Consider the following 14,120-nt stretch of genomic DNA (forward strand, 5'->3'; position numbering starts at 1 on the left):
TTTATGCATGTAGAAAGTGTAAAGAATTGAACTAAAATGTAATAAATTACTATGATAAATCATGCAAAAGTGTGAAACCAAAAGAGTGAGACGTTTATGAATAAACATTTATTGAATTATTGTAAGAAACAATAGGGATATACATATTTTTTTGTAACAAAATCACGCAAAATTAGATGTGTGGACGACCTCACAGCCCACCTGGTGCTAAGTGGTTACTGGAGCCCATAGACATCTAGAACGTAAATGCGCCACCCACCTTGAGATATAAGTTCTAAGGTCTTAAGTATAGTTACAACGGCTGCCCCACCATTCAAACCGAAACACATTACTGCTTCACGGCAGAAATAGGCAGGGCGGTGGTATCTACCCGTGCAGACTCACAAGATGTATCAGCGTAACTTTAACTAGTAGGTGAGCTCACGGGACTCAAACCTGACGATGTTGCCAACACTGGCCCTAGCAAGAGCAGTGCTTCGCAGAATCTACCACCGGATCGGAAACGCGACCCACTGAGAAGATCCGGCGAGATACTCAGTGGGCTGTGTATGTGAGTTATTTTACGTCGCGAGGGACGGGTTCGACGAGAACAATGACCGGGGAAGTCAATCGTGAACATTTGTTAAGTACGTATTCATTCCAAAAATTTGTACCCGCCTGCGGGATTCGAACATCGTTGCATCACTACATACGAATGCACCGGACGCCTTATCCTTTAGACCACGATGACTTTGTAAACTTTTCATAAATCTTTTTACGGAATCTATAGTCGTTTCTTTGGTCTTATTTGGTGGTTCACATCTCCCTCATGGGAACAAAATGCAAAATAATGTGACAAACGACTTTACTAAGCGACGCCCAGCTTATGAATGTCACCTTTTACCAGCCCGCCAAAACGTGGTACGCGACTAGTTGCGCATACCCACGCGACGTATTTAAACTCGCGCAGTTCCTAAGCGACAAAAAATTATATTTTGTTTACGGGTAAACATAACTAAGCACCAAAAATAACCATTGAAATTAATCAAGTAAAATTATCTAGGCGACGTAGTTATTAGAAATGTTGTCATGTAAAAATATTTACGGATGGAAAGGGATATTATGTTAAACAAGTAAAACTATCTAAGATTCAATATTATTCCATTTTGTTTCAAGTTAAATTGTATAGCTGTACCAATTACGACTACTTTGTATAGGTACAATCTACTAAGTGGTTTCAAAGAAAAATTTCATAACAAGTAAAAATAAATAAATACAAACAAATGAAAATTTAAAAACATGAATAACTGACTAAGTAAATAATACCTTATTATTAAAATGTCCTAACTGCAGGATGTCTCTAAAATAACTTTTTTTTTGTCGTTTGGTAGGAAAAAACTCTGCATTTTTATGAAAATCACACCATATCTAAGCGACATAAAACACGTCACAGAGTGATGAAACCTATATTAAACGACGCAGAAAAATCAGACGATTCCAATGGTGTATCTAACTCATTTTACATACTTTTGTCGCTTAGTCAGGATTGCCTTTCAAGCGTCGATATACATTGTATAATGTACTGTACTGTATTTTTTTGATTGAATAGATGGGTAGACCAGCTCACAGCCCACCTGGTTAAGTGTTACTGGAGCCTATAGACATCTACGACGTAAATGCGCCACTCACCTTGAGATATGAGTTCTGTCTCAAGTATAGTTACTCTTGGTACTCTCCGTAACCATCAGTAATGGTGAAAGGCCCCTACGAGCTTCCAATACATTCCTTGCGTCAGTAAATGCAGATACTCCAGAAACACCACTGCTCATATTTGAAAGAATCCACATAATCTTTTCACGTTTCAAACCAGGCAAGAATCCAACATTTTAAAAATTCCAATTAGATCTCTGTTTTAGTATATAAACAAGTATTACTAGAGCATTGCGGCAATTTTCAGCTGACCCATAACTTACGGGTCACCTAAGCTATTAAGTTGATGCATAAAGTGGGCCGCAACTTAATGAATGCATTATGCAACTCTTCAGAAACAGGTTGAAGCTTTTAATCAAGTTAAATATGCATTACTAAGTAGTGCTTTTTTAGGAAAAATCTGCTGAAATTAATTACTAGAAAGAGCGAAAATCGTTATTAATGCATCATTAAAATATGAATCTACTAAAGTAAATTTAAAATAGAAAAAAATGTTTCTATGTAAATCAAAATCGCAAGAGAAAATTTTTAATTAAGTTAACAAACTGTAATGCTTTAAAAATCTATTAAAAGATGAAATTAATTACTAAAAAGAGCAAAAATCTTTATTTGATGCATCATTAAAATATGAATCTACCAAAGTGATTTTAAAATAGAAAAAATATTTCAAAGTAAATCAAAATCGCAAAAGATAATTTTTAATTAAAGTAACAAACTCTAATGGCTTAAAAATCTGCTAAAAGAAGTTTTTTGGTTGTATTGCCTACCTTGACACTCGAGACTTTTGTAGAGTCTCCTTAGTGTCGTATTACTGTCTTATCTTCCAGACCGAAATAAAATAAAAACAGTCTCACATAGCTGGTTAAGTATTAGTTCAAATTAATAAAATTATTAAATCGTAATTGTTCCTTGACATTCCTGCGAATTTTCAAGTTATACGTATACCTTTTGAATTTCTTGAAAATATCGTTAAAAGATTCCGTTACATAGATAAATAGGTAGACAAAGGTCAAGCCCATAAAAGCGTGTCAAAGTAAGAAATTAGTTAGATTAAATTGGTAATTTTATCTAAAATACTTATCATATCGACCGTAAATGGTAATCCTGCTGTTATGTCCCTTATTATATTATATTCAGAGCTCTCCCAGAGATATCTTTAATGACCGGTTTGAAGCGGTCGAGTCACAGCGTGCTTCTGTGACCTTTATCTGTCCTTGTCGGTCGTCCCACAAGGCGCTTAAGATTGTGCAGTTGTTTATAAGTATAATTAATTTTTATATTCCGTACAATCGAAATCTGTCATAAAAGATACTTTAAGTGAATTCCGATTCAAAGGGCCACTATTGAAAAGGAATAAAGACATCTATTGCATGTGGCAACTTTCATATTGTTATTTCTATGGACTACCGTTTAGCATAAGGTCGGCGAGATCGCGCCCCATCTATGACGATTAACAAAGGTATTTCTAAATTAAAATTCAAGATCTCACCTCCACAAATTACATCAGCCAGGTTCGTTTGCACACACTGATGTGTCACGGCTCCATCCCTAACCGTGGTGATCTCTCCGTAAAGCTGATGCAGAGCCTCCTGGTCTGACATGAGAATGGTGCGGGGAGATGGACATTCTTCGTCTAGGCTGTTGGGGTGTCTTGATGATGAACGGGACCTGGACCGACGACGTCTGTGGACATTCATATATTGGTAATAACGAATTGGATTTTCATTCATATGAAGAAATTGTTTTATTTACCCAAAAAAGCCTATTAGATATTACAATACAGATACGCGTTTCGAAGCATTTAGAATTAGGGATTTAAAGTTTTGGTAAGAATTAAAAAAGAATAAAAGGGCTCCAGTTATTTTTCCCCAAAGCGCCTTAGCTTACACTCTTTAGAGCTTTATTCAATAATTACGTCATCACCCAAAATGGTGCATCTACGTCATCGTAAGATTAAAATGCTCATATTTCTTTTCTGTTTTTTTTTTTTTAAGTAGCCTCAATTCTTGAACAATATTATTTAACACAGTAAAAATGTCCGTGATATCATCAGGTAGGTTGTTATTTATTATTGTTATTAGAAGATAAGTGAGGCTAACTTCACCATTAGTTACCTACGTCTATAGTAAAAATTTGTGACATCTCTAGATCGTTATTGAATATTTGGTAATGTCAGATAATGCTATAAATTATAAAGTGATACTTCAAAAGTATAAAATGATATGGAGTACTTCAGAATGAATTAACAATGAAAGACTTAATTGCCTTTTCTGTTACATAATAAGAAAACAATATTTAAAACCCTTAATCTCTTTTAAAATTAATATTAAAAATTAAACAGTATTAAAATTGAGCTCTCTTTTTACTGAATGACAGAATTCACTTCATGACACTGACGAATAATCCTGTTTAAAAATTAATGAGTTTTAAATAATAAAGATTTTTCTTTACAAGTATTTATTTATTTACTCAGTATTTAAATATACTAATAGAAAATGTATTTTATTTAACCATATAGATCCTTGATTAGAAACCTTGATTTGTGTTAAACAAGTTTGACTTTTAAAACAGAAAACAAAGTTTCATTTATTTTATAATTGCATACTTTTTTGTCTTTCAACCAATATCGAGAGACAGAACAGTATTTCCACGCCAGTGTTACCAGGTATGGGATTTTTTGCAGGCTTAAAGGAATTCTCATTAATGACACGACCTTTGCTTTTCCATCAGAACATCCGCATCACGTTTTTATAGCTCTTAATTTATGCTTAGTAAGGCTTACTTTAATGCAACAATTTTAGTGAATGATAGGTTAGGTATTTTTTTGCTTTAGATCATCAAAGTTTTTGTTTACGTCAATTTGACGGATATCAATCAGGCTACGACAATATTTCGTAGTGATGTCAACATAATCGATCACAAAACGATTTAGTGTGAAATAAGTAAGTGTAGAAAACTATCGATAAACAGATTTTAATGGTTGTATAAATAATTATACTGAACTATATTGCATGATCGCATTGAATTGATTTAGTAATTTCGACAGTACGAGATTGGTGGAACTATTGAAAATGATAACGTATTTTGAAAAATAATCTCTATTTAGACCCTACTAAAGCCCTACAAATCAAACAAAGGCTTTCGTCGATTGTCCAATTGCGAATCCTTAATATGTTTGGACATATCATTCGTAATGAAAGGTCATTGGAACGTTTAGTGGTTCAAGGAAGAGTAGACGCTCAACGCTCTCGCGGCCGATCACCCACAAGGTGGACAGACTTGGTTAAGTTATCTACGAAGTGTTCCCTTACTGAGTGTACACGTACCGCCACAAATAGAGAAAGATGGAGAAGTCTCTCAAAAGCCGCAACCAAACATTAAGACTTACGTAACCACGACCACTCCACCAGGAGTGAACGACTGAGAAAAGCCCTACGACCGACCTCATAAAATCTGTGACTCAGTCCAACATAAATGATTGCTCTCACTCTGCGAAACATCGTGCCACATGGCGTCGCATCGCGAGAGCATCGGTATCGCAGGATCCGACTGATGCATGACCACGACCACTCTGTCAAGGTGTACGAATAGGAAGAAGAAGAAGAAGAAAGCCCTACGAGCGATTTGTTTATATGTTCAAGAAGTTCTAGAGAATTTTGAAAGGGAGTCAGAATGTAGCCACATTGATATTTCGAAGTAAACATTCGCATAATATACGATGACATGATACACGGCGACACGATGATTGACGATCTTTCTTAAAATTGTTTCGATTCTCCATTATTCCAATTGAAACAGTAATTAACGAATTGTTTTTTTTTATTTTTAGCCTTTTTAAGTAGACGAGCATACGACCCAACTAAGGGGTTACCATCGCCCATGAACTTCAGCAATACCAGGGGCAGAGCCAAGCTGCTGTCTATCGTTAAGTACTCTCCACAAGCCTCGTTTGAAGAAGGATATGTCATAGCGCTCAGGAAACACCGTGGCGGGGAGCTTGTTCCAAAGCCGGATGGTACACTGCATAAAAGATCTCTAGAAACGCACTGTGGATGAACGCAGTGGCTCCAGGATTTAAATACCTAAACAAATTTCGGAGTTGGCTCTCTTCAAAAAATTCAAGTTCATAGATTATCTACACTCCACAGCTCTACTCATATTCTCTTTCAATATGTATTTCCGGGTATGTTTCTATACCACTGAATGTTTTACAAAAAGAAATGGCCACATTATGGATAAGAAAATCAACGAAAGGACTTTCGAATAAATCAATACAAACTGTTGTTGACAGTGTTGGTATGTTCATTTCTTCGTAGCAATCATAATTGGGACTGCATGTGTCTAACAACAAGTGTTCGATATTTTCAAACCGCATTTTATTTGACAGGTCTTAAAGCATTAATTAACCTCAATCGGTAATATTACGCAAAATCGACCATGAGTATGTTTCAAAAACAAATTCTCTAACAATGCGCACTAATGATCTTATAGAGATGTTCGTAATGAGCTAAATTAGCAAAATGGTTATCATCGATCGATCGTAACGTTACTTCATCGAATGAATCTTGAGGTTAATGGAAAAAAAAGACTATTCACGTTCAACGCCGTAAGATAAAATTTTCTCTTGTCTTATTGGTAATGAAAATGTATCTAAATACAAAAGCGATTACAGTGAGACCCCAGATAGCTTCAAGATTTTGTTCAGATTGAAAGTGATTCTAATGACCAGGGTACAGACGTCGCCGGAACACATGTGGGCCGGCCCGGTCGGCCTGACGGGCCACAGTACCGCGGAGACCAGCGTCGTTGGCAGTTGACGATCTCTTTGGAATTCCTCGATGTGGCGCCGCAAGTCTGATTATAGGTTGGACCGCGGGTGCCCCCTACTCTGCCCTGCTACACTGAGATCGGACGTTGGGTGAGTAAATGCTATAACAGTCGTTCTGGTAAGGGTCTAAAAACATCCTTGAGCCCGCGGTCTGCTTCTAACATTTGCAGGCCCTCAATCCCAAATACATCGTGTGCCCCCTCGGCGTGGAAACCTTAAAACTAAAAATCACAAACTACTAGTCCAGTGTCGGTCTATACGCTAAATATCAAACGATTGCAAACTCTATGTTCCATTTAGTGTTCATTCTACTCATTACATAATTTATGAATTTTTTTTTAATCCCTGGCATCCCTTTTCCTGATGTATGATTCCATATTCTTATTTTTTACTGCTAAAGTCTGCAGCGGGGCTAGAATATCCTACAAGTGATGGAGAGGGACTTAGTCCATGGACATCAAGGTTGCATCTAATGGTACGATCGTGGTCTCTTGAAGGAGCCGCTACATTTATAATCATAGGTGCATGAAATATTGAGAAAACGAGAAAAACCTTTTCGCATTTATCATGGTGTTGTAATTTTGAGTAACAAAAAACAACAAGGATATTTTTATTCGAGAAAAAATTGCCTAAAACATAACAACCAATAAACTACGAAAACTCCAAACTAAAAATAAGACAGCAATTTAAAACTTTATTTAAAATTGTATACAGTATATAATTGCTCACAGAGATTTTTTGCTACATTACGGAGTTTCCTTACACCCAACAATATTACACGTTGGTTACAACAATACCCATTTCCTTTTTGCGCACCAAAAACAATTTTACGCCTACACAGAGAAAAAACCAAATTAGTATCGGGTATAAAAAGCACATTATGTTCGTAATTTAATTTACAATGTAATTATATGTGGATTCATTCAACATTTGATTGTATCTATTGTAACAGTTCGAAAAGTTTTCCGATGGCTTAGAAAAATGTACATAGAAAAGCTGGAAAAGATATCTTGGGACACAATCTTTCATGATGGTTTGACTAAATATCTAATTAATATAAATAAAATTCCACCAAAGTACAACTAAAAACTGTATTCAACCCTTAAAACACTTAAAACACTCAACAAACATTTTAAAACTCTCAATTCGCTTCCTTCGCTTCGCATCAGGTAATTCGTTTGCTGTTTCGTTTCGAGTAGTTCTGATTACTAGCTGACTGCGTGCCATCTCTGCAACGCTTTTATAGTCGAGACGAAATCCCTAGAATCGTCAAGTATATTCCACAAAAGTCGAGTATTGTTTGTTTCCGCTCTCTGATAATAGATGGCGTTGTACTTCTCGAGCGTTCCAGATGCTACTAGATCCTTCGATGTTCGTTCGACTATTCGCCGATAGATGGTGTCTCTTACGGGCGTAGCAATTTTTAAATATTAATAGTCATAGCAATAGCACTTAAGAATTCATATTTAGAAATAGATAAAAGGAAGAATTAATGGATACATATCTATCTCTCTCGCTCGCTAGCATCATAACAGCGATTACGTCATTAGCCTTTATGCGTGTCCTTTTTCTTATATGACAGCTACCCCGACTTGGGATGAAATTTTGGAAACTCGGTAGTAGTTTCAGATAGATTATAGGACTCTACACTGAAAAAGAATCTCTAAAAAAATTGCTTCACTTGCCGTTCAATGCTTGCATAAATAAATAATTTAAATCGCACAGTTTCCTAATCGAAACACTTCACAATCAAAACTTTTAATGTCAAGTTTAGTGCCAAAAATGGCGGGCTCTTGAATACGCAGGGCATGTTCGTTTTGCACAAGATGCCCTCAATAGGCGATTGGCGACATCTCGGAACGGCGCATACTGACTCACAGCGATTTTATTAATATTGAACACGTGAAGCGCGACTTGTCGGACCAATAGTTAATGTTGCAGACAAACAGAATTGTTGGTTTATTAATACAGAATTGCTATCAATAAATTACATCATCCATGTTCAAAATACGATGTAGGCATACATATTACCATTCAATAATTATCTGATATAATTTGTCACTTAATTTATTGTAATGTTATATTTTGGAACCATTTTTAAATTAAGGATTTATTAAAACGACTGATTGATTAAAAGTCGTTTTGTTTTCAGTCATAAAACAACCATTATACAATTAAATTGAGACTTTGAACTCATCTCTCAAAGTCAGTGGTGACAATTATATACGTTACTAGCTGACCCGGCAAACGTTGTGTTGCCTTAAATAATTATGATTTCTAGGGAAATTCTACTGTAGAAACCTCATTTAACCACATAATACCTTATTATAAACAACAAAAAAAATCCAAAAAATTTAAATAAAAAATAAATTTCACTTAGGGGTATGAAAAATAGATAGTAGCCGATTCTCAGACCTACTGAACATACTATTGATACACAAATAAAACCAAAAAAACATGGCTGAAAAATGTATAGTATTGTATAGCTCTCAAATTATATATATAAGTGTATAATCTATGATGTATAGTGAGTAAGTAAGACAGGAGACCGGCTTCGCCCTACTACGTGATGTTTGCTGGATGAGTGGTGACACCTGGCGGGGATAGCTGATCAATTGATAGCTGATCAATAGTCGACCGGCGAGGGCGGGAGATCAAATTCAATTTAAAAAAAAACATAATTAAAGGAACTTGAAATTATAAACTCCGAATAAGAATTTATCGTACTACAATTATAAAATTTGATTGCCATCTTGCAACCTTATTGCAGATCTGTGCATAGAAAATAAAATATTAATCTGGGTGGAAAAATAGGGGTTGATCATATAAGAGTGAAAATTAAGAGTAATATGATTTTTTTTATTTTAAGTCATAACAAAATAAAATAAAAAACTTGCCAAAAAAATTAAAGTTTATAATTAACAAATAAAAAATAGCGGTTGATCATAGAGGGATGAAAAATTGAGAGTAACATCAGATTTTTTATTTTAATTCATGACGAAATAAAAATAAAAATGAAAATCTTGGCAAAAAAATTAAAGTTTATAATTAACAAACAAAAAATAGGGGTTGATCATAGAGGGGTGAAAATTTCAGAGTAATATGAATTTTTTTATTCTACGTCATGACAAAATAAAAACAAAATTCTCGCAAAAAATTTTAAATTTTTTAATTAGCAAATAAAAAATAAGGGTTGATCGTAGAGGGGTGAAAATTTAGGGTTGTATGTATTTTTGTATGCTGTATCATAAAAAAATAGAAATTAAAAATTTTGTCTAAAATATAAAAATAAAAATTTAGGGGTGGACTACCCCTAACATTTAGGGGGATGAAAAATAGACGTTGGCCGATTCTCATAGATACCGGATAAGTATAAAAAATTTCATCAAAATCGGTCAAGCCGTTTCGGAGGAGTATGGCAACGAAAACTGTGACACGAGAATTTTATATATTAGATTACGTTGTAACTTATATGAGCACCGGTGACCCCACAATACCACGTGAACAGTAAGTTGGTCTCTCAACTATAGCAATTAATAAAAAGCCAAATATTTACAAATCAACTTGTGTCAAACTAATCATATAGTCATTGATGATAGCGTAAGAAAAACCATTTAATAACTTACTCTGGTGTCACTATGAAGAAGCCTCTCGAGGTTTGGTATATCTTCCTCTCCTGCATCAGCTGGGCTAGGGTATCGTAAACCACCTCCTGCGATGGTGTCTGCATTGATGGGAACTTCGACAATAGAGACGTCCTAATACTCTCCAGCGTGGCTGCTTGACCCTGAAACAATGTTCAAAACTTAGAAGGAAGGCGTTTTAAAATGCATTAATATTCTAGTAATGCAAACCATAGCCTTTTTTTATTGCTTGTATGGGTGGATGAGCTCACAGCCGACCTGGTGTTAAGTGGTTACTGGAGCCCATAGGCATCTACAACGTAAATGCTACCAACCACCTTTAAATATGAGTTCTAAGGTGTCAGTATAGTTACAACGGCTGCCCCGCCCTTCAAATCGAAACGCATTATTGTTACACGGCAGAAAGAACCTACCCGTGTGGACTCACAAGAGTTTCTACCACCAGTAAGCATTATAAATTAGTTTGATATTAATATATAATAATATTATCTATACTAGAATATTAAAATCGAGTATGTTTGCACGTTTTTTAATCGATCACGGATGAATGAAATATTCGTAAAAGATATTGACACCAAGTCATGGATGATAGATAGTAGAAGTCTGTAAATAACCAATGCCGCGAAACTGACTGTTGGTAGAATCTCAAGAGCTCCACACACGAACACAATAGTTACTAAGAAGCTAGCACATAATTTATAATTAATCTACTATTTCTCTAATCAGTTAATTTGATAATCGATTGTTAAATGTAAATAATTTAAATCTGTTCTCACTAAGCGACGGCGACACATGAACGAGCTGAGACCTTGGATACTTTCAAAACAAAGGGATTGGATAAAGACCTAGATTAAGTTCTAGATCTATCAAGTTCTAGCTAGTGAACAGATTTATTTGAAAGACGACAGGTGGGTCTGACGAAACAAGAATAAATAGATCCAGTACGCCAAGGACAATCTAAGTTTAATATTTCATTACATCGCCATTGACTCTAGAACACTGATATGATTTATAACTCTTAATTGCTCGATTAAGTAATGTGTTTTCCGTGTAATTACACTATCGAAGAATCTAACCTAGCTATACAACTATGAGACAAAATCGATCAATCACATTCGCAAATAAATATTAGCCAACGGAATAAAAAGATTTGGTCATCAATCAACCGTAATCTAAATCTACCTGAATGGGTAGGATGTCTTCATTCAATCAGAGATGCGAAACGAAAATCGAAATTGTAAATATCCGAATATACCTATGGATTGTTTGAGTAATTCGAATGTTAGAGGAATAAGGTTTTTCTCATTTTTTTATAATACTTATTTACACCAGCTTTGTTTATAAGTTTTAGAAACTTTTGTAAAGTTGACCTACGCATTTTACTAAACTTTTGACCATTCGTATTTAGATTTCTAAATTACCTGAAAGTTTATGAATTTATGAGTCTCTCTCTCTTAATAATCTATAAAAACTGAATTAAAAATCATGTATTTTAAGTTGAATAATCAGACACGCATTATCACGCATTACAAGTTAATTTCAACTTAGCACCTCAAGCGTGGCAATATCAAAATTATCTGTCTGTTCTAATATATGTGAAGAGTCATGGCGTAAACTGCCTGTTGTTGCCAATAATGCCAGATATAAATGATCAAATAGTGACAATATTATAATAATAAATAATCCGGGACAAATATCACACTGTCATCTAGCTCTCAACTAGGATTTAGGTCCCAAACCATACTTTTGTAAATACGTTTAAATATATATTTAATACACATAGATAGATATTTTATTTGTACTAAGCATAATTAACAAAATCTGTACCTTTTACAATTTTAACAATAATATCCGAATCGAATAATGCTCCAACACTAAACTCTTTTCGTTTCTGATTTATTAAGACCGATTTCAACTATACTATCACTTAGATTTAGGGTTCAATTTAAATTTGTTATTCCGGATCGACCTTCAATGCTATAAACTGACATTGACAATTGTTATTTGTATCTGGTAGCCAATAGGAATCATTTGTATTACGTAAACAAATGGTTATGTACGTAAAACATCTTAAAGAATAGTAGGAATAAATAAGTTACTATTGAGCCTTAAGAAAGTTCACATTTAAATTTATTATAAAACTAGCTGACCCGGCAGACTTCGTAGTGCCTCAATCGATAAATAAAAGACCTAAACTTTTGTATAAAATAAACTTAAATCAAACAAAAGGAATCCTTCCGACGGAGGACAAATCAAAGGAAAAACAAAATTGTTTGTTTTTATATAATTCCGAGCATTTTCTTACTTATTCACCTTTTATATTTTCTCTGGACTTCCACGAATAATTCAAGACCAAAATTAGCCAAATCGGTCCACCCGTTTTCGAGTTTTAGCGAGACTAACGAACAGCAATTCCTTTTTTATATATATAGATAAAATCGTCTTATCTCTGCAGCTAATTCAAATAAAGCAGGTTGATTCTGCTGAATGCAGTCTTAGCTTAAGTAGCGCGGACATTGATTATGATAAAATACTTTTGAAGAATCAAAAATGCTAATTGTTAAAATTTGTGGCTCCGTCAGTTTGGTGAAATGTCTACTTGATATTTGTATTGTGCAACATATTGAGTTAGTGTATCAAAATTTGGAATAGATGGATGTGATTTGATACATTGCATATATGTACATATAATTATCATATCTATAGAACATTTATTAGGATTCAATTATATATATATGTTATGTTAAAATCTGGTATCGTTATCTACGCGGCATATTTAAAAAATGTATTATAAATTTTTTTAATACACATATATACAAATCTGACAATACAAAACTTGGCTGCAAACGTATTATTTATGTTATATAATATATGTGTGTATATACTATTTTATAGAATTAATATTATGAATAAAATAAAAATTTCAGTGTAATTATTTATATTATGAGAGATGCGTGAGTTTATAATTTTTCTTATTGTACATTGATGTCAATCATACTTGAATGTGTGTAACAGAGCTGACACCTAGATTTTCTTTGTGTGGGTGTGTTTTTTTAACTGTTATATCACCGTTATTTCACTATTATAATTATAATTTCACATGTAAACGAGCTGTTGTGCGTCTTCGAAAACTAGTGATAAATATTTATTGTATCTATTAATAATAATTAATAACGTATGAGTTATTTAGTGTCATAATCCTCTTTTCACGTCTTGTTCTATAATGCAGCCACATGCCAACGCCCCGAATACCAATGCAAATTCAGTCTTGTTATTTTATCTAACCTATCTGTAACATTGTTTTGTAACACAACCTTCGGATCTGGAATGTGCAAGGTATTAACGTGACTTAGTTTAGTGGTTTATTAAATTTATGCATAAATGGGATAGTCTATTTATTCTTGATCTATTAAATGAAGTCGATACTCCGCATATTCTGGCCAGTCACTATCTCTATTAAAGACCTTTGGATTAAATGTGACCAAAATCTCATCGCGCAAAACATTGCTCATCGGAAATGGCGTTGGATAGGACACACTCTACGACGCAGCATCAATCGCGTTTGAGTGGCAACCGCTTGGCAGGAGAAGACCTGGTCGCCCTGTACACACTTGGCGACGCACCGTGGAGAGTGAGATGAGGACTGCCAACGGGACCTGGAGTGATGTCAAGGAGCCAGCGCAAGACAGGGTAAAGTGGAGACAACTTGTGAGGGCCCTATGTACCAGCGGGGTACCCTAGGACTACAACAACAACATTAAATGAAAATTTAAAGCAATGAAATTTTATACCTGTGATTTTAAAAAAAATGTTTAATCCGACAATTTTATTAATCAAAGCGACAAACGACGAACTAGTCAGCAATATTTTGACATATTTATGAATCCATATTCACAAAGCATTACATGGATGATATTCCAAGTAAACGAATTCCTTGTTAATGTTTAAAACAAACACTC

At 34.5% G+C, this 14,120-nt stretch overlaps 1 protein-coding gene across 2 annotated transcripts in view; it reads right to left on the reverse strand.

Annotated features, from left to right (window-relative positions):
- The window catches only part of LOC101743821 (hybrid signal transduction histidine kinase I), a 224,546-nt gene that overhangs the window by 31,726 nt on the left and 178,700 nt on the right, over positions 1-14,120 (reverse strand). For both annotated transcript variants that reach the window (XM_062674870.1, XM_004924752.5), the window contains exons 5-6: positions 10,144-10,304; positions 3,179-3,372 (exon numbers count right to left, since the gene is read on the reverse strand). In XM_062674870.1, coding sequence (XP_062530854.1) covers positions 3,179-3,372; positions 10,144-10,304 — 355 coding nt within the window. The remainder of the gene's footprint in view (positions 1-3,178; positions 3,373-10,143; positions 10,305-14,120) is intronic.

This window comes from Bombyx mori, chromosome 22, assembly GCF_030269925.1.
Source record: "Bombyx mori chromosome 22, ASM3026992v2".
Taxonomy (NCBI): Eukaryota; Metazoa; Arthropoda; class Insecta; order Lepidoptera; family Bombycidae; genus Bombyx; species Bombyx mori.